The 22,139-nt window shown below is 41.2% G+C and overlaps 1 protein-coding gene across 2 annotated transcripts in view; it reads right to left on the bottom strand.

Moving 5' to 3' along the window:
- Nucleotides 1-11,207: 11,207 nt before the first annotated feature.
- CDKAL1 (CDKAL1 threonylcarbamoyladenosine tRNA methylthiotransferase) overlaps nucleotides 11,208-22,139 on the bottom strand; it is a 629,213-nt gene continuing 618,281 nt past the window's right edge. Inside the window, exon 16 of one of the 2 annotated variants that reach the window (XM_081056268.1) lies at nucleotides 11,208-12,640. In XM_081056268.1, coding sequence (XP_080912394.1) covers nucleotides 12,455-12,640 — 186 coding nt within the window. In that variant the 3' untranslated portion in view covers nucleotides 11,208-12,454. The remainder of the gene's footprint in view (nucleotides 12,641-22,139) is intronic. The other variant, XM_081056269.1, reaches the window with a different exon arrangement.

The raw sequence follows: 22,139 nt of genomic DNA, 5'->3' as shown, positions 1-22,139 counted from the left end.
CTTCTATGCCTCAGTTTCCTCATCTAGAGTAACAGTTCCTTCTTCAGGGTGACTCTGAGGATTAAATGAGCTGACATATTTGACGTGCTTGGGAAAGTACCTGGCAGCTATTATTACGATGATGATGGTGGGGAGGAAGAGCCTGTTATTATTTACTGTTACTAGTAGTGCTACCTGTATCAGAGGTATTTTTGGCTATTGCTTCAATTTGCCTTGACTCTTGTGCCAACCCAATCAACCCGCAAACGTGATTTCCAAAACCAATAATGGCAAATTACAATGACGTCAGCTTCCTCCAAAGTAGTCATCCGAGACCCTTTTTATTTCTGTTCAGTCCAGGTCGTCCCGCCATCTTCAATCCTGGGTTTTAGCCCTGGCCTCCTGTTCCTGCTCCAGCAGTTGAACAGAAACTCCAACTACTAAGGCTTCCACGTGCCCTCTCATGGCCTCAGAGAGTGCCCCCTAACTCGAGCAACAGGCCCCAAATCTTAACGCCAGCCACGAAGTGTTGAGAAATTGTCCCTGCTGATAGAGGATGAGTGAGGATGTTTTGTCTTTTAAAGTAGTGTAGAATGAAAGGCAACATTTATGGGTAACAGAATTATGGAGTGAGATGACCAGCCCCTGAAATCCTGGGTAGTCCTGGGCTCTCAGGGTTGTAACTGTCACTAGAGGGTGGCCCCCTGACGTCCCTGAGTTGAAGCTGCCACAGGGAATCTGGCTCAATCAAAGGTACCAAACCTGGTGGAGAGTAAACGGGGCCACTGGGTCAATCTTAGGAGGAAAACAGGAAGGTTTGCAGTGCCCCAGGTGTGGAGAAGGCAGGGATTCCGGATCCAGTGCCTAAAATTGAGAGTGTCGTTTGCTGTGTTATAAAATATAACACAGCAGTAATAACGAGTGCAAGGACTAGGAATTCCCTTTTACAACTCCACTCAAGTTTCTTTTTATAGCCTAGCTTTCCCTAACCCCATTGCAGGGGAGAGACCAGAGTCAATCTGGGTCAGTTCATCACAGCACCGCCCACTGCCTTCTCCTTGGGGTCAGGACTGAGAACGCAGGGGATGGAGACAGCTTCAGGGGGCATGTCAGGCCCAAGTTGGAACCGGGCTGCATGGGCTCTGTCATTAGATGTGAGGGGAGCCTCAGGTGATGCACTGAGTTATGATACAGCTGTGGACACAGGTAAGTCCAGAGTTTCACCCCAAAACATCTCAGCAACAAAGAGAACACTTGGGATCGTTCTATAGAAACACTCCAAACTAGAGGGAAGGCTTTGAACAAGTGACTTAACGAACGCTTCCTAACCTCAGTGTCTCCATCTATAAAATAAAAGCGTCCAACTCCATGGTCTGTGAGCCCCTCTCACTATTATTCTAGGCTGACCTGTGGGGTTGGCCACATCTGCCTTTTCAAACAAGACCAGGTCCCAGGTGAAGTGGGGAGACATACTGGTTCCCTTTTATCAAGTGTTGAGAAAGAGCAGTCTTTCCGTGCAACCTACTCAAATCTCAACTCAAATTTCAAATATTATTGTGGGATAGTTTAAACTCCTCAGTACATTACAGAGAAAAAACACTGTTTAGGATTGAATATCAGAAGGCAGCTGATGGTGACTTTGTGGAAATTTGCATTTGTTACTTCAATGTTGGGTTGCCACAGGTTTTGCTTTCAATATTAATTAGAGTTACTGCAGCTCCTCAGATAGACAGCTTGACTTTGCCACATAGCGTGAGGGAAAGCTAGTGTTAAATTGCTTCCCCCCTCCCCAACTTTCCTTTTGATTGGTATGTCTAGAGACATTAAAAATGCTCTTCAACCTGAAATACAACATTATTAGCTACTTAATTTGCTTGTAGCTTGTGTAATTCTGATCGCCTAAGGCTGCTTTAATAAGATTAATTTTTTAGACTGCCTAACCAACTTTTTCTTTTTGTGAGATTGTTTTGGAACTTGCAACTTTTCTGACTTGAAAAACCTTTGAGGATGTTGTGTTAAGAGGGGTAAAGAGAAGACAGGTCTTAATTGGTGGCTTGAAAATCTTACCCTATGTGGATGGGGTTAGAGATACTTAGGAAGAATGTGCGAGAAGAAAAACTGTCAGGGAATCAGAGATGCAAAAGACATAAAATCATGACAGGTGAGAAGTGGTCAGGGGCAACAGCCATAGCAAACTTTTCTTTGAAGGTTTCTAGATCACTCTCTTAAATGACAAAAAACCCAACCCATCCTGAATGTATCTCCGTTTAAAAGTAGATTTTTAAAGATCCTCTAGATGGGACCAGACTCCATAAGCTCCATCTTCTGGTTTGTTTCCTGTTTGACTTTTGATTTCACTCTCGGATGTGGAAACAAACGAGACGTGATATTGGCCATTCACCATTGTTTCCTGGGAGAGAGACTGTGCCATAATCAGGTTTACCTACTCAGGGTCAAAACATGATCTTGAGACCAAATTACAGTCTGGTTTTTCCAGGCCTGTAGACATGACAAATTTTAACACTACAATGAGCCAATAATCGGGAAGTTAGGGTTGTCCTGTGAAGTTTAGAGGTGAGGGTAGTGGAGCATGAATCGGTGTATAGGGCAGCAGAACCCCTCCCCTTATATCTCAACTGATGATGCCAAGTAAGGTTGCAGACATCATACTGGCTAAAAACAAACAAAAAACCCCATTAGAAACATAAAACCAGGAGCGTCTGCTCTTTAAGTTCATGGCCTGAGCTAGTTATCACAGGTGGTTTTTTCGGTCAAGTACTCACCTCCATTTATTGAGAATAGAGCCTATGAATTCTTAATTGAACAGGTGTATTGACAGATTTGAGATACAGGAGATCAAATCCAGAAAGCCACGTCTCTCATTTCAATCACAGTTGATAAGCAGGGATGGTAGCAGGTGCTGGAGGGATAGAGGGTTGCTAGGCCCCCAGAATCTACTCAGTGTGGAAGTGCCAAAGCAAAGATTAAGGATCAAAGATGCTGCATTACAAAGACAGGAGCTTGACTCTTACTGAGCCACGATCTTAATTAAAATAATGATGGGATCCAACATCCGGTTTTAGTTATATGATAACAGCAACAATTGTAACACAAAGCACCCCCCAGTGTCAGCAGTACCCGGGTCAGAACAGCAGTCGCAGGAGCCACCACGGACAGGCGGTGCTGGGGCGGTGCTGAGGCTGCTGAGGGCGCTCCTGGAAATGCACACACTTAGAAGCGTGGCAGCAGAGAAAAAACTCAAATGCAAGAGCAGAGATTTAACTCTCCCTAAGCCTTGCTTCACGGCCCCTGAGAAAGTGATTACTACACTTCCTGTTTCTGCAAGTGTCAGTGTAGGGTAAGATCAGGGGAGCCCCTGGGCCCGGAGCAACAGAAGGAGAACGAGCCACCCTCACATCGTCACTGCTTATCTTTCCAGACAGGAATCTCGTCAGAGCCTGCAAAGTTTAGAAGCCTACAGTAGTTCTTATCTGACTATTGAAGAAAGTCTAGATTCCTTAAAGGGCATCAAAGCCCTTCACAATGTGACCTGAGTCTATGTCTCCGTCTAATTTTCCGTTACTTCCCTTATAGATTCTTCACTCTAGCTACACTGTTCCTCAAATTCACCATGCACTTTGACACTACGATGCCCTTTTTCATGTTGGTAAAATAGGCATAACATAAAATTATCATTTTAACCATTTGTAAGTGTATAATTCAGTGGTTTCAGTGATATCAAACACATTCAGTATTGTGTAACCATCACCATTATCGATACGTAAAACCTTTCATCATACCCAACATAAACTCTGCACCCATTAGAAAGCAACTCTCCTTTTCCTTCTCTCAACTCCTGGTAACCTCTATTCTACTTTCTGCCATGTGAATTTGTCTATTTGTCTATTGTTTGTTCCTCATACAGGTGGAATCATACAATATTTGTCTTTCTGTGTCTGGTTTATTTTACTAAGCATAATGTTTTCAAAATTCCTCCACACGGTAGCATGTATCAGAACTTCACTCCTTTTTAAGGCTGAGCAATATTCCATTGTATGTAGGTACACATTTTGTTTATGCAGTCATCCATCAATGGACATTTTGGGTGTTTCCACCTTTTGGCTATTGTGAACAATGCTGCTATGAACACTGGTGTACAGATATCTGTTCAAGTTCCTGCTTTCATTCTTTTGGCTATATGATAGGAGAGAAATTGCTGTGTCATATGGTAGGTTTAAATTTTGAAGAAATATCAAACTATTTTCCATTGTGGCTGCACCATTTTACATTTGCACCAGCAATGTATAGGGGTTTCAACTTCACACCCTTATCAACCTTTGTTATTTTCTGAGTATTTTTTGATGGCAGCTATCCTAATGGGTTTGAAGTCATATCTCATTGTAACTTGATTTGCATTTCCCTAATGAGTAATGATGTTGAGCATCTTTTCATGTGCTCATTCGCCATGTGTGAATCTTGGAAGAAAGGTGTATTTGAGTCCTTTAGACATTTTTAAATTGGGTTGTTTGCATTTTAGTTTTTGAGTGATAGGAGTTCTTTTTATGTTCTGGATACTAATCTCTTCTAAGAGATACGAGTTGCAAATCTTTTCTCCCATGATGCAGGTTGTATTTTTGCTTTCCTTATGTTGTCCCTTGATGCACGAAAGTTCTTACTTTTAATTAAGTCCTATTTATCTATATTTTCCTTTTGTTGCCTGTTCTTTTGATGTTGCATCTATGAAATTGTTGCTAAATCCAAAGTTATGAAGATTTTCCCCAATGTTTTCTTTAAAGAGGTTTATAATTTTAGATCTTAACTTTATTTAGGTCTTTTATTCACTTTGAGTTAATTTGCAGATGTGGTGTAAGGTAAGGGTTCAATTTTATTCTTTTGTATGTGGATATCCAGTTTCCCCAACACCATTTGTTGAAAAAGACTATCTTTTCTCTATTGAATAGTCTTGCCATCCTTTTAAAAAGAAAATCAAATAACCATGTATGTGAGGATTTATTTCTGGAATCTCTATTTTTTTTCTGTTGGTCTTTATGCCTGTTCTTATGTCAGTACCGTGTTGTAGTATCCTTGCTGTAAGTTTTGAAGTTGGGAAGTGTTTGTGAGCCTTTCAACTTTATTCTTCTTTCTCAAGATTGTTTTGGCTATTTGGGGCCCCTTGTAATTCTATGTGAATTTGAGGGTTGGCTTTTCCGTTTCTGTTAAAAAAAAAAAACAGGCTGTTTTGATAGGGATTGCATTGAATCTGTAGCTTGCTTTGGGTAGTATTGACATTTTAACCATGTTGAGTCTTCCTGTCCATGAACATGAAATAGCTTTTCGTTTGTTTAGATATTTAAATTTTTTCAGCAATGTTCTATAGTTTTCAGCATACAAGTCTTTTACTCCTTTTGTTAGATTTATTCCTCGGTATTAATTCTTTTAGATACTACTGTACATGATATTGCTTTCTGATTCTTTTTTTTTGTATTGTTCATTGCTGGTGTATAGGAAGACAACTCATTTATGTGTATTGATCCTAAAATCTATCACTTTGCTGAATTCGTTTATTAGTTTTAGTAGCTTTCTTGCGGAATCTTTGGGATTTTCTCTATAGGATCCTGTTATCTGCAAGTACAGTTTTACCTCTCCCTTTCCAAATTGGATGCCTTTTATTTCTTTTTCTTGGCTAACAGCTCTCACTAGAACTTCCAATATAATGCTGCATGGCAGCTGTAAAAGTGGGCACTCTTGCCTTGATCCTGATCTTCGGGGGTAAACTCTCAGCTTTTCACTCAACATGGTGTTAGCTGTGGGTTTTCATAAACATCTTTTACTGAGTTGAGCAATTCCCCCTCTATTATTCTAGTTTTCTAAGAGGTTTTTGTCATGAAGGGTGGTGGATTCTGTCTTTGCAGAGTCAATTGAGATGATCACATTTCCCCCTTCTTTCTATTAATGTGTTGTTACATTGATTTTATGTTGAACCTCCCCTGCATTTTTTTAATTCACTGTTGAAGTCAATTTACTAATATTTTCTTGTGTATTTTTTTAATCTATATCCCTAAGATACTGTTTTGCCATTTCCTTTTCTTTTGGTATCTTTATCAGGTTGTGATATCAGGGTAATGCGGGCCTCATAGAATGAGTTAGGAAGTGTTCTCTCCTCTTCCATTTTTGGAAAGAGTTTGAGAAGGATTGGTGTTAATTATTCTTTAAATGTTTTGTGGAATTCACCTGTGAAGCCGTCTGGTCTAGGACTTTTCTTTGTTCATGTTATCCAAGGGGAAAGTTTAGTGTTTAAGGGAAGAAATCTTGCTTCAAGGGATTCTCTAAAGAGGGCCGAGAGCAACAAAAGAATTTTCCTAGGGATTCCTCCCAATACACCTAGTTCAATCTTACACTTCGCTCACCAGATGTTTAAATTATTTCTGGTAATTTCAACACAAATTATACCTCCATGAGTAGAGATCATAACACAAATTCCTCCTACAAGGGCAAAGATTCATAAGATAGTACCAGGAATGATTTTCAGGATTGAGTGTCATCAGAGTTATTCCAAAGGACTCTTTGAAGGTGATAACACTCAGTTTAAGAGTAAGCTGTAGTTTGTAATTACTCATTACTTATGTATGCATTATATGGATGGTATGCTTTAGTTCACAAAGGTTAGGCCCAGGTATAGTAAGTCATAAGTGAACAACATGCTTTTTAATCTACGCTATTTGAAAATCTTTAGGTCTGTTTAAAAACCACCTGTATGTTATCTCTTTTTATGGAAACTGGAAGTAAAAACAGAAGTTAAATGGTTGGACCTTGTAATCAGTGTAGGATAACATCTGTAGTTATTATGATTAATTAGGTATATTAAAAGCAGATGAGATAAAACCGAAAGTTAAAATTCCCAGTTCTTTAGGCTTTCCTGAACTCCAACTTTCCCCTTACCTTGATCTAAGTCTATATATGTATTCCCCCACCCCTCAGCATTTGCCTCATCAGTATACACAAATGTATTTAGATGCCCATAAAATAGGAAGACCACAAGAGACCAAATGAAATCTTTAACTGCTACACAGTTGGGATGTTTTGGCTAAAGAACTTTAGGAAATAGTACTGGTAGGAAATAATTGACAGAAAACTAATGAAGAATAATAGTGTCTGCATTTCCCTTTACCCCCAAGGCAGGATGGGGGAGGGCATGACTTCTAGGCTTCCCTATTAATCTGTTTGCTCTTTTCATCTTTGGCCATGGAAAACCTCCTTCTTGATCTAAGATCGGCCACCCAAATCTGTGCTCCATGCTATTCATTAATTTGATTTCCTCAAATACAGCTGCAATCCATTTACTTTGAATTTTTCTTCCTTTGCTCCATTTGTTAGAATTAGACTCTAAGCCCCTTGAGGCAGGAATCTTTTTATTCCATATATAATTCTTTTGGGTGGTCATGTGTTAATATCAGCATTTAAAACACCTAGCTTTATTTACAAAGTTGGTTTTCAGGTTTCAATGGCTAATGTAATCACGAAAGGGGAAGAAATGATGTGTGCCAAGGACACAGTACTTGATATGTGGTGAGCTGATGTTGTCTTTCAGTGACACGACAAAGGAATCTGCCAGTGTTTCATAGATGAGGTTCACAAAGAGAAAGTGGACTGGCTGGAATTTGAACCAAACTTTCACAGATGTCAAAAACCTCATGCTCTTTTCTGATTGACCTCACATTTGTATTGGAAACAACTGTGATCGGAATCTAGTTGACTCCTTTATAATTTCTTAACTCAAATTTTATGGTTTGAACACCATAAAATTTAAGCTCAGGGGTAAGATAAGTGTAAATTTACCAAACATGTGCTATTCATAAATCAACTGTAAAATACAGAGAAAATATTTTGAGAAGTGATTAGGACCCCATATTAAATATGAGTGTGACATGGGTCCTCTAAATTAGGGTGTACCACAGAGCATAAGTTCTCAAGTTTTCTTGATTCGTGGCACCCCCTAGGCCAAAAGAAACAGCTAACCATTCTGTTTAACAACTTAGTAAATATTTATGTCCTCATAGCTTGTTAAAAACTGTTTGAAAAATACATGTAAATTGAAAGAAACATATTTTTATTTTATTCTAAAATTACCGTAATTACTTATTAATGGAAAGTGTGCATCTGCTGGGCGCTGCACCCTCAAACCTTGAATTAAGAGCACCTTCATATTTTGTTCCACATTGATTTTCACTTGATACTTGCTTTTTATCAAAGCAAGTGCCAAAAATCCAGTCTTACAAAGATAAGGTATCATCAAAACAATGTTGTGAATTCTAGTGTTGAAATTGTGAACTATTTTGAGTAGTAGTTTGCATGAATCTAACAGATGTCACTGTATTTCCCTCAGAAATTTAAAACATCCCAGGGTGCTCCTATGAGTTCACAGAACAACCCTGGGGGTGCCAGGCAAGTCTCAAGAATATTTTTTTCCTCTCTTCCTTTTTCTTCTTTCTCTTCCTATTTTTTCCCTTCCATTGTCTACTTCTCCCCCTTCATTTTTCTTTCTAGTTTGTTTTATAATGATAAAACCTCTTGAAGCTTCATTTGTAGCTCATATTCTAAGTGACATAATATACACTGAAACTTCAACCTGGAGAGAAGTCCAGAGAAAAGCATATTTTGACTGGATGGCACATGGAAAGCTGATGATTATACACTTTTACCCAGTAACAAAGCTTTTACCAAAAAATTCTTTACATTGTCCTATGGACTACCTTACCCTTGATGAAGCAGGAGACACAGAAGGAAGGAAGAAGGAAGGTAGGAAGGAAAGAGTAGGGAAGGGAAAAGAAAGGAAAGGAGGGAGGGAGGAAAAGAGAGGAAAAGAGAAACTTTTTTTTTTGCAATAAAATGGGAATAAGAATACCTATCCCAAAAGTTGCTTTTTCAGGACTGATTAACACTTGTAAAGTGCACATCATGATGTGTGGCACATTTAAGGGCTAGACAGTTAATGGCTATCAAGATTTTTATTAAAATGGAGCTGACCCATGGATGGGAGACGGCAGATATAAACGCTGCCGAAGAAATGTCAAGGGTACGGAGAGAAGAAATAGTGGGAAGAATGGCAGAGTTCATGTCAACAAATGGATTGCATCCAGAACTCTCATATACTGCTTCTGGGAATGTAAATTGGGACAACCACCTAAGAAAACCATTTGGCAGTATTTACTGAAGCTGAGCATATGCAAATGCCCCAACTCAGCAATTTGGCTTCTAGATATATGTTCAGCACACAAGTGCTTATATATGTGTATCAAAACACATGTTTACAGTAGCATTATTCACAATAGCCAAAAAATTGGAAACTCAACTGTAGAATTGTGAAATATGATGGGGTATATTCATACAATAGAATTCCATTCAGCAGTGAAAATGAATGAACTACTGCTACACACAACTGGATGCGACTCACAAGTAACGTTGAGCAAAGGCCGACGTGAAATAGTGCATACCATATGATGCCATTTATATAAAGCTCATAAACAGGCAAGCCAGTCTATGATGTTAGAAACAAGGATAGTAGTTAGTTTTGGGGGGCAGAATTAATGGCTTGGAAGGTGCATGGGGAGTCTACTGGTACTGGTTACAATGTATGTCCACTTTTTGAAAATCTATCAGTTTCCTATGATTTATACACATTTTCATCTAACTGTTTTACTCTAATAGTTTACCTTAAGAAAAAAATTGGCCAAAGCATTGAAAAAATCTTGGTCTAGATTGAATGTGTGCCGTGCGGCAAATTCATATGTTGAAACCCAATTCCCAATGTGATGGTGGGAGGTGGGGCCTTCAGGAGGTGACCGGGTTGAGGGTGGAGCCCTCATGAATGGGAGTAGTGCCTTTATAAGAAAAGACCCCTTCCATCGTATGAGGATACAGCCAGAAGATGGCCATCTATGAACCAGGAAGTAGGCCCTCACATGCTACCACTTCTGCCAGCACCTGGATCTTGGCCTTTCCAGCCTTCAGAACTATGAGAAATAAATTTGTGTTGTTTAAGCCACCCAGTCTATGGTATTCTATTATAGCAGCCTGAACAAACTAAGATAGATCTTTTTACAAATTCCCTTTTTCAGCAGAGAAGGCCAGAAAAAAAAATAAAATTAAATTAAAAAAAAGTTTTGGTAGTAAGGGAAAACATGAAGAGACAACATGAGGTACAACAGCTATATTTATGAAGTGCAGATGAATTGTCCTATCATGGTTGACTCTGTATGGGTCAGGATAGGCTAGCTAATGTTCTAGAGATCACTCCCAAAACTCAGATGCTTAACATGACAAAGCTCCTCTGTTGTTTGACGCATGCCTAGTACATGCTGGTCCTCACATTAATGTGAGGGCTCTGCTCCTCACACTACTCGGGACCCAGGCTGAGAGGTTTCGTCTTGGCATATGTGCACACGCTTACCCTGGTGGTGGGAAGAACACACGGCAGACTGCATGTGGGCTCTGAGCGTGTCTGCCGCAGAGAAAGACATGACACTTCCACTCCTCCTGCTCTGACCAAAGCACATCACATAGCCAGGGCTACCACCGAGAGCAGGAAGGAGTGGAGCTGGAAAGGCGACGATGCTACTGACGACCACACTTGCTCTTCCAGCTCCCTGACGCAGTTGCATTCAGAGTCCTGTCCACAGAGAATTGTGCTGTCGAAACCTACCACACACTTCTCTCCTCTCTCCCTCTAGCAGGACGTCCTGGAGAAAAGTAAGCTGGATTTCCAAACCCCTGTCACCCCCATCATAACTGGCACCAATAAATACAATGCCCAATACCATGTACGATGTGCTCCCTGCAGCAGAGCAGTGGCTAAGCAACTTTCTGAAACAAAGAGCAGAGTGGAGTTGCAGCCTAACTGGGGGTAAGAAACAGTCGGGACAGAGTGGGGAGCATCCTGTATGGTCAAAACAATCCTTGAAGTTCCCCACCATGTTCGGTGAGGTGACAGTGGGGCTGCTGGACGGCCAGGTGTATCATTCTCTTACAGGAAGAAAAATCGAAGGCAGGAGACTGGAGGAAAGAAAAGCATACAGCTAGTGAAGAAGAAAAAATTAGATGAGGCGGGTGAGAGGAAAATGGTGGGGAAAGAGTGAGCTTCGAGAAATAGAGAAAAACTTTCTGTCTCCAACCGGGTTAGAGGTAGAAAGCTTTTCTTATGTCCTACATAGTGTGACTCTAGACTTGGAGTAGTGTTTTCACTTCTGCTAGGTTTTTCAGAAATATGTACCACACAGGAATGCACTTTATTAACAACAACAACAACAACAAAAATGACCGCGTGTATCTCCAGAAAGGAAGTGCCCGCCAGGCTCCGACACTCTGCAGGACTGAGGAGTCCGGGAGATTGATCCACAGTGGATGTTCCTCTCTAGGACTCTCAGGCAGATCCTTTGTTTTTTCAATGTGACTTTCTTTTGGATTCATATACCAGTTATGGGAGAAAGCAGTTATGGGAGAAATGTACTAACACTAAAATTCTGGGTTTTTTTTACACTCACCAACTGATGACATGATTCAATTTTAATTTGTATTCCTTAAAAGATACAAATAAAAGGAAGAGCTAAACAGGGTGGGAGCGTGGGTTTAAAGATGAAAAATGTCCTATGGTAACCACCGGGCACCTCATTTCCCTGTGCTGATACAATCCAAGAAACTTCTTTAAATTCTGATAGTCATATGATTTGCTTATTGCACCAATTTCTTTTATCGTGAAAGGCTAATCATTTAGAAAAGGCTAATGATGTCAGGTAGAAATGAACATTTGTTGCCATTGGTCAAAAATGCACATTTGTTGCTATTGGTCAGAAAAAGGGCCTGGCTGTTTTAGACAAATCTAGTTTTTGAAAGTTGGTGGGCACCAAAGAAGTGGTGATTCCTCACACTTCTCAAACTGTTGCCGAGAGTCCTTTAACTGGCAGGCTCCTTGTGCATTCCAAAAGGATTCAAGGTCCAAAAAAAGGTTTCAATATAAACGTTTCAGAAACACATCTGCTGTGAAAAATAAGATGTTCGTAGCATCGGGACTCCAAACAAAGTATAAAGAGGAAGGTGCATTTAAATATGTTTATTAAAGATGGAAAATTCTTCCCACATAAGAAAAAGGTGAGTAGGCACACGGTATGATTAGGTTCTGACTTCAAGATTGGAGAGTTAAAGAAGATACAACCATTTGCATTTCTTGCTAAAAAATAAACCAAAAGGGGCTTAATTTAAAAGATATGCTATGGCAGCTGTTGTTAGTTTTTAGATCAAATAACCAATGGGCCCAACTCCACGTGAGACAGGGTGAGCCTCATTAAAAAGTGTGGCTGAAGAGGACGCAGTGAGACCAGCGTAAATTAATGGCCTTTGAGAACCGATGTGGCTGCTTTCCTGTTCATTGAAGATTTTAATTAGGAATTTATTCTTCTTCAAAGATGCTTCATTTAGTGGAGTTTTAATTATAGACCTTGACCAAAAAAGCAAAAAGCAGAGCAAACAGAGCCAGGCCCACAGACATCCGCAGCAATTGCTGAGGATGGTGCAAGTGCAGTGCCATTCTGGAACTCGCTGAGTCCCGCTGGGTTGCAGCAGAGGTGTGAAGTATTGAGCTCAGGTGATTTCCAAGTGTATTTCTGAATTCCTATAAAGAGAGAAACACAGACGGGAAAATGATTTTAGAATGCAAAGAAAGCCCTATTGTGATGTCAATCAAGTACTGGGTCACTAGAAGGAACTTCTTTTTCTCACTGAGATGTAACTGACATAGAACATTGTATTAGCTCCAGGTGTACACCAAAATGATTCGATGTCCTTACATGCTGTGAAATGATCAGCACAATAAGTCTAGTTAATATTCATCACTACAAGTTACAAATTTATTTTTCTTGTGATGACCAGTTTTAGATCTACTCTCAAAGCAACTTTCAAACATGCATTACAGTATTATTAACTATAGGTACCATGCTCTACAGTTGATCCTTAGAATTTATTTATTTTAGAAATGGAAGCTTGTCCCTTTTGACCCCCTATCACCCATTTTGCCCACCCCCAACTGCCTGTCTCTGGCAACCAACATCTGTTTTCTGTATGTATGAACTCAGGTTTTTCATTTGTTTTTCTTTCTTTTTTTGGTTTAGAGTCCGTATATGAGTGAGTCCATACAGTATTTGTCTTTCTGTCTTTCTCTGTTTGATTTGTTTTGCTTAGCATAATGCCCTCAAAGTCGAACGATGTTGTCACAAATGGCAAGAAGTCTTTTTATAAAGGGCTGAGTAACAGTCTGATAGTATGTGTGTATATAAACACACATGCGCGCGCACACACACCACATCTTCTTTATCCATGCATGCATCAACGGACACTCAGGTGGCTTCCAGGTCTTGGCTATTATAAATAATGCAATAAACAGAGGGTGCATTTATCTTTTCAAATTAGTATTTTTGTTTCCTTTGGATAAATACCCAGAAATGGCATAACTGCACTATACAGTATGTTCTGTTTTAAATTTTTTGAGGAATCTCCATACTGTTTTCCATAGTGGCTGCACCGATTTACATTCCCACCAACAGTGCAAAGGATTCCCTTCTCACAACATTCTTGCCAACACTTGTTCTGTCTTGTCTTTATAATAAGAGTCACTTTAACACGTGTGAGGTGATATCTCCTTGTGGGTTTGATTTGCATTTCCTTGATGACTAGTGATGGTGAGCATCTTTTCATGTACCTGTTGGCCACCATGTACCTGTTGGCATGTCCTCTTTGGAAAAATGTCTATTCAGATCCTCTGCTCATTTTTTTAATCTGATTTTTTTTGTTGTTTCTTATTGAGTTGTTTGAGCTCTTTATATATTTTGGATATTAATACCTTATCAAATATCAGATATATAATTTGCAAATATTTTCTCCCATTCAGAAAAGGTTGCCTTTTCATTTTGTTGATGGTTTCCTTTTCTACGCAGAAGCTTCTTAGTTCAACGTAAGGAACTATCATTCCTTCAACAGAGGCACATTCAAACACCCATCATGGACCAGGCAGCCCCACGTGAGGTGTAAGTCACAGTTCCTTCCCTTGAAGGGTCACACCAAGTTCATGATTTTCCAGATCATACAAAAACGACATGAGAGAGATAAACAGTGTTTATGGAGAATCAAGGCAGAATTCATGAAGGGCAGAATTTATGTCAAGTGGAGTCATATCACAAATCCAACTTTTTAGGATACAAGTATCAGAAAAAAAAAAAGGAAAAAAACCCATGGAAGCCATTTTTATTCAGCAAACATGTCCCTTATAACAGAGATTCCCAGCTGGGCCATTGATGCAGAAGGACTGCCCCCCCCACCTTCGGGGGGCCTAAAAGGATCTGGGTGGCTAGAGGTACCTGCCTCCTACGTGCAGCCACCCCCCTCCCCCACCATTTGCCCTGGTGTGCCATGTAACTACTATCATTTTCTCTGTGTGCCAGACATGGAAAAGGCTGGGAAACCCTTCTTGGAGGGAGCAAGAAAAGCTAGGAGACATGACTGCACTATCTTTTAGGTAGTCTCTGTTCCTTGATGCTTTTTAGTGGCTGTGGGGAAAAATAGACAGAGGAAACCTCACAACTCTCAGGTGGTTCTAGTGTTTTGAAGTATAATTTTGATTCCATTACATAAAGTTTCCACCTTATGTACAGGCTTTAAAATTAGTGTCTCCTCAGTTGAAACTTGAATAACATGCTGAGAGATGGGGTGGATGGGGGGAAGGGGAATACTGGATGGAAGGAACAAGGCAGGGGGCAGTGGGGGCTACCCAGAGGCATGTCTGTCTGTGGAAGAACAAGAAATCCACAGAAGCACAAGATGTCTCTAGATTCCACTTGGCTTATTCTTCCCTTCCAAGCTCTCTAACAATATCCTGGTGACCGTATCGCCTCTGTGTGGGAAGTGGGGAGTCGCAGCTCACCATGCACAGCAGAAGCACTGGAACTGCACTTTACAGAGGTTACTCTGGCCAGGTGGGTTGAGGGGAGCAAGCAGAATGAGGGCAGAGAATTGTGGCAATAGATGAGGCGGAAGAGGATGGTGACAGAAGCCTGTAGAGGAGGGAACAACAGACTTTTGATAGAATTTGAGTTCAGAGAAAGTGGGTAGTGAGAAGTACAAAGAATAGGAATGGGGAAATAAAGATGAGTTTTACAATCCAATATCCGCCAGCTAAGTTACATGTGATAGATGTGAAAGAATTCTTGCTTTGCCTGTAGGAGACTAATTGCAAAACTAACAAAGCCGTTAACCACAGGGGTTAATCTCTAAGCCCAATGGCAGTCGAACCATTATTTATTTCTGCGCTCCTCAGGTACCTGGGCCTCAGGACACATGCTGGTGCCCCTGCACTGTGAGCCCTCAGCCAGGAGCACACCGCTGGGCAGCTGCCCTGCAGCGGGGGCAGCCCCCTGCCTCGGGACACCACTCTCTTGGGAGACTGACTTTTTCTGCTTGGTATTTTGGAATTGGGAATATGTTGACAAGGTTTCATTTCTATTAAAAATAGCCTCGAGATCTCATGGCCAGCACTCATATGGATATAGCAAGCTTGGGAAAGAATGGAGTCCTGTAGCTGAAATGGCAGAAGCTGTGTGAGCTCCTCAAAAGTAGCGAGGCTGTGTAGGGTTCTTGGAACCTGCACAGCTGCAGGTATAGAGGAGATACTCAGTACATGTTTAGAAATGAACCAGTGAATGAATGAATGAATGAATGAATGAATGAATGAATGAATGAATATGACGGTGTGTCTTCCAGATGAGATGCACCCAATCAAAAACATGCCTATGTCTCCTGTGTTCAATGTGTCCAGTGATGTATTCAGGGCACTTTTCTACATGAGTCATGAGCTGTTGCCTCTAGCAATTAAACCATCACTGTCTAAGTCTAGGTTTACAAGACCAGAACTAAGAGGCTGATTCATTTCTCCAAGGCCCAAATTTAACAGTTTTGAGTCACACACGGCTTTGAGAAGCTGATAGAGACTACAGACTGGTCCCCAGAAAAATGTGGAAGTGCCCGTGCATATATGCACACAGCCCCACTCACACTTCTGTGTGTAACTTCAGGAGGTCCCAGGAGTGGATGCAGATATTGAGCGGCCTGAAGCTTTTCTTTAAGAACAGAAAAATGAATACAAAATTAGGTAGAGGAAGTTGGAAGGGGCTCCTCAAAGTGTGGGGCCATGAAGGTTAAGCTCTGTTAGCCTTTGGGAAAACCTACCTCTGCCCCACCCTGAGTTCTGAATGCTGACCTTGGTTCTGCGCCTGCAATTCAAGAAGCTGTCAATCGGTGATCACTGCTGTCAGCCCAGGAGTCAGGCTGCGTGGGACGGGCCTGGGCGAGCCTTAAAGCTTTAAGTCTCTGGTTGGGTTCATCAGACATTCTGCTTCACAAAGCTGCGGTACAGGTAATCCGCCTGTGCTCTCAGCTTCACACCCTGCGACTTTTGATGCCAGTGTCACCAAATTTCTTCCCTGCCTCCTTCTCACTCATTTGCCATAAAATTTTGTCTCAAAATGCTAGTTCCCTACCATTGTAAATGATCTGTGGTTGTGTTCAACATAGTCACTCTTCCTTGGGCATTGATTTTTTTTCTCCCTCCACCTCTCAAACATTTAACACAGTTGAACATAACTGACCCATAAAACATATTCTGTGCCGGGCCTCTCTCCTGTTCCTCCTGGGCGAGTCTGAATCACAGAATTATGCGGAGAACAGCAGCATGCATATGCAGCCACAGGGAGCCCACTTGGCCTGCCTCTCTCCTTAAGATCAAGGTGGGGGCTTGATAACAGGGGAGGAGAGGGAAAATGTAGCCTGTCTCCACAGCACTGGGCTTCTTTCATTATCTTCCTCTCCTACCAATCTAAGATCTTGATTAAAGGAGTTTCACAGTATGTCTTAAAATATAAGGCTGAAAAAAAGTTTCTCAGATGACAGGGGAAATCAGGAGGCCGCGAGCTTTGTACATTTCAATTGTCACTGCCACTGTGCTACTGATGGAAAAGTAATTTAGAAATACATGAAATATAAGGACTTTCTCATAAAGTCCAAGATGCTCAAACATCTAAATGCACAACTAGAGCAGATTTATGTACAGTTAGAAGTGGCATTCATGAACAGAAAATAACACAGCATTTCCATAATGAAAATAAAAAGTGCTTATAGGTAGTGATGATAAATAACCAAAGTAAGATAAAAGTTTACACACACACCCCAATGTATATAAATAGCTATAGAGGAAAACTTAGTACGGCAATCGCTGTGGAAAGTAAACAGAAGGCTTGGAACTTCCCTAAGCCTCTTAAACATAATCAAAATGACTAATTCCTGAAATTCAAGATGTTATTGCATCTCTCAAACTATAATGCACCAAATACGAGAAACTTTTGTTTACTAAAACTAACCAGACATCAACTGTCAGACGTACGATTTTTAAGAAATCAATTCCATTTAGAAATGCCTTTTTCAAAACAGACAGAAATTTGAAACAAGGCAGGATATGACCTTTGTTTAGTCAAAAAAGATGCATGTATTTATCCAATGATAGCAGACGAAGGACACACTAAGAAAAGCTGATAAACTTTTTTCCTTTTAAATCTCACTGTTCCCTAGTTTGCTAATTGTTAAATGTAGTCTATGAATTTTTAAAACTACAGCTTATCAAATCCGATTAAAGTAATACCTCTGTTAAATTGGAAACAAGTATATACACCAAAATCAAAACAAAACAAAAGCAACTTAGAGTTTCAGAAACTTCAGGGATCGGAGTTCAATCAGTGAAAGATGAGTGAAGACGGAAGAGAAATTGTTACTACAGTCCATCTCTAATCACTACTGTCTGGTTGGATATAACAATAGTCCAACTCTAATGATTCCCCCTTTAGCAGTTACATGCATGTTGTTGGGGAAAGCAAAGCAGGCTTCAACCTGAGCACATTTAACACCCTGGGGCACAAATGGGAACCAGTTCTAGGAGTAGGAGGTGCTGGGGCTGGGCTGTCATCCCAACTCCATGGGAAGATTCCTGGGCCAATGATTTACCCTCTCTTTGCTTCCATATAAAATCACCTGCAAAATGGAGCTACTGCTAGTATTTGCATATCATGGGTTTGTTATGGGATCAAATGAGATATGTATATTAAGTGTCTTGAACACTTAAAACTCAAATAAGATCAATGTATTCTATGGTATTCTGTGGTTCTCATGGAATGTGTAAACTGCCGCAGATGTTCTTTTTACAAAATTGCCAAGTCACTTTTATTTGCTTTTCAAATATGATTAATCAATTTAAGCTTTTTTTGTTCCTTACACAGGAAGCATACAGTACAATGAATGAGTAAGGGTTTCAAATTCGGGCAGACCAGAAACGGAACCCAAGTTCAGACATTCATCAGCTGTCTAACCTTGGCCAAGTGGGTTAAGCTCTCTAATCCTAGTCACCTCTTCTATGAAGTAGGGATACCAACATCTACCGTAAGATGTTGAAAGGCTTAGAAATGACATGTCCAGAGTGCAGGCAGAGTGCCTAGAAGACAAAAGGTTTAAATAAAGGGCTACTATTACATTCCAGGACTGTGGCTTGGAAAATGGAGAAGGCCAGAGCCGCCCACAGCACCAATACACAGTCTGGAGATGGTTAAGTCCTGCCTGGGTACTGTCCTCGCAAGTACTCACCCAGGAGGGAGAAGCTATGCCTATAGTGAAGTCAGCACCTCTTACCCTCTGGGCCCTCCATCTGTGGAGTGAGTCTTCTGGAAAGGCTCCTAACTAAAATCATCCCATACAGGAAGCGAAACCTGGATTCCACAATTTATGTAGAGGGATTCAACTGTCAGACGTGCAGGGCCCCTTTTTTATATCTGCGTTTTCTTTTAATATCTAATATTGGAATGCTGTTTTCAAAGGAAACTAAAAGGAATGAAAAAAAGTCACTATCAAGCCCACAACTCTACAGAAAATCTTTTTGTCCTTGCTCTGTGCCCTGCCTGCACCAGCCATCTCCCCTCTACACACTACCCCGTGTTCTCTTACTGTTCTCTTACTGTTGTTTTCTCAGGCCTCAACCATCCAGGACCTCCTGTGGGAAAAACCTCTGTCAAGCAGCAGACAGAACAAGATGGGTGAGGTGCTCCCTTCCGCGGGGCTGCACATCCCTCCTCAGGCCTGTCAGCGGTAGTGAATGGCGTGCCCACTCCTGTCTCCTGCACGATCCTGCGTGTGCGCCTTCAGAGCCGGGCCGGCCTTACTCTGCAGTGGCTGCCCAGGGCCTGGCCTCGAGGGGACAGTGTTAGCTGGAAGGATATTTGCATTTCTGCCTGTTCCTCAGTACTACATGCATGTGTGTGTGTGCCAGTATCTTTCCCTATGAATTGCCACTTACCTATTCTTGTATTTCTTACAAGACTGTCAGGTAAATGGGACACAGAGATGGTACACAGTATACACAGAAATACCGTCACTGGGAAAAACTACCAGCGGAGAAGTAACATGGTGTATCAGCTTTCTAGCGCACTTTACCAAACTGCCACAAACCTAGGTTTTTAATACAAATTCATCCTCTTTTAATTCTGGAGGTATGCAGTTCTACAATCAAGGTGCATTCTTTTCGGTGGCTCGAAGGGACAATTTGTTTCCTTGCCCTTTACTTGGCTTCTAGAAACCTCCTGCAGCCTCTGGCTTGTGGTCCTTTTCTGCATTTTTAAGGCCACCAGCAAAGTTTTTTTTTTCCATAAACACCTGTGTGATTTACATTGGACTCAGTTGGATAATCCAGGAAAAGCTCCCCGTCTTAAGATCTTTACCTTAACCACACCCTCTGAGTCCCTTGTGCCATGAAGGTAACACGTTCACAGGTTCCTGGGCTTAGAACAGGGATGTCTTTGGGGGTGGTGGGGGGAAATCACTGTACTACCACTCATGGCATACGTGATTCCCCAAGACCTCATTATCCCACCAGAAAGTGTGCCCAACTCAGGTAGCGCAGAGCACGAGAGAACGAGTTCCAACAGAAGCCCAGTACTCCACACATTTACAGGGCAAGGGGCACAGGGGACCCCCGCTGACTGTATGGCTGGTGACCCTGAAGCTTGCTGGTGGAGGATGAGAGGGCTCCAGGGCTCAGCCTCTGCCGAGGTCTCCTCCTTTCTTTGAGCTAATGCAGACGTGCTGAGGTAGCTGCTTGCTAAGAAAATGAGCCTCCAGGACCAGCCATATTTGTCCTACTCAAATAGCTCTTTCAGCCAAAGAAACAAGGATTTGAAAGAAAGGGTACCCAGGAGGTCATCAATCAACATCCTCTAAAGGGATATTTGCATTTCTACTTATTCTTTCGTATCCTATAGATATATTTTCATACAGTTGTAAGTATCCTTTTCTGGGCAGCTGGATGGACTTGGCCTTCCAATGGAAGACAGTCATGCTGTTCAGAGGCTTCTCCTGCAGTTCCCCCTCCTTCACATCAAAAATATTTATGAATTACAATATATAATATGGCCACAGAACCAGAAGCATAAGGACCCTGCAAGAAAGGTGGAGGACAGGCTCCATGTAGAAATTCTAAGCAGTATTTATGGAACATTCACCATGTGCCCAGCTGGTCTCTACTCTACACGCATTCGCTCCTGTAATCCTCCCAACTGCCTGGGAAGTGGTTAACATGACGTAATCCTGGCTGTAAGCACTCGCCCAATTTACAGACAGTAGGTATCAATGGTGAGGCAGATGACAGTCATCCTAAGTTCAGTCTTGGTGGTAACATACCATTTATCACGTTATATAAAGAAATGAGAAAAATCAAGGCACTACAGAATTATTAAAATAATTATCAGGATGAAGATTCCTACCCAACAGACTTTATCCACTTTACTGCTGCACTTTCTCATGCACGTAATGGTGTTATCTGGTGTTTCCCTGGAGGACGTTCCAGGACAGCCAACGTCGGGTCATGCAGACACACTTCCCACTACCTGTCGTGCAGTTCTGAGCCCTGCTGAGTCTGTGAATGTGACCTGTAGATGGCATGTCACTGAGTTTTCTCTGAACATACACACATGTGCTTGATCTGCTCACATGTGAACATGCTGCAAAATGTGTTTCAATGAGGAACAGGTGGTCTGCTCAAATAAAAGATATCCTGGTAAGAGAGTTGCCACCTGTCTTCCTATCTTGCAGTGCAGCTTCTAAATGAGTTCTCCTGTCCCTGACACCTGCAGGTGTGGCCAGTGCCCTGCAATCGTACTCCACATGCCATCTCCCTTTCTAGAATTGCCAGACAACCTTAGCCCTGTGGGTGGTGTCATTAGCAGATACAAGGACCTGTAGGGAGGGGATCAAGGGTGCCAGCTACTTTCTCGACTGTTCTTCTAAACATTCCTCAAATTAGGAGCATCTTAACATCGTATCACTAGGGATGCCTAATTATCTCCAAACCGAAGATGTTAGTACCTTCTAGTTCTTGAAGTCTATGTAAATAATGTTACATGCATTGCCCATCGGCATTACTGGTACAGCAGCATGTAACAGGATCAACAAACTAAACATGGAATCAATCACACTTTTCCTTTATTTTGGGGAACACTTACATTTTAAAACCTCTGTCACAGAATTACGCAATGACAGCAGAGTACTGACGAGTCTCTCTGTATCACTTTTGGGCATGAGCAATTATAAATCAGATGTTATTCATATGTAATTTTTCCCTCCCCCTCTCACCTCAAGTGCGTAATTGCTATCACGTCATTAAAATCGCAAAGAAAACATTTTAAGCTGAAAAATACACACACCAAAAAAAAAAAAAATCACTATAATCTTGGTTTTCTTATCTTATTTTGGTGAAAGCAGAGTAAACACAAGGCTTTGCTCATAAGGCCAAACATAAATTATTACACTATCTACTGGATGATCAAATGCATTTCGGATTATAGTCTGAATAATTTTGCCTTGACATTCACCAAAGGAAAAGATTTGATGTGCTCCTGCATGGTCTTGGTGATCCCTCTCTTTCAGAACTCTCAACCTGCTGACTTGAACCACGCTAAATGAAGAAAAGAGATAATCATATCAAAAACCAAAGCTTGGCATCTACCCGTCATCTAATAATTATTTTGAATAAGCTC

This window comes from Rhinolophus hipposideros (assembly GCF_964194185.1).
Source record: "Rhinolophus hipposideros genome assembly, chromosome: 8".
Taxonomy (NCBI): Eukaryota; Metazoa; Chordata; class Mammalia; order Chiroptera; family Rhinolophidae; genus Rhinolophus; species Rhinolophus hipposideros.
This window is presented reverse-complemented; position numbering and strand designations above follow the sequence as displayed.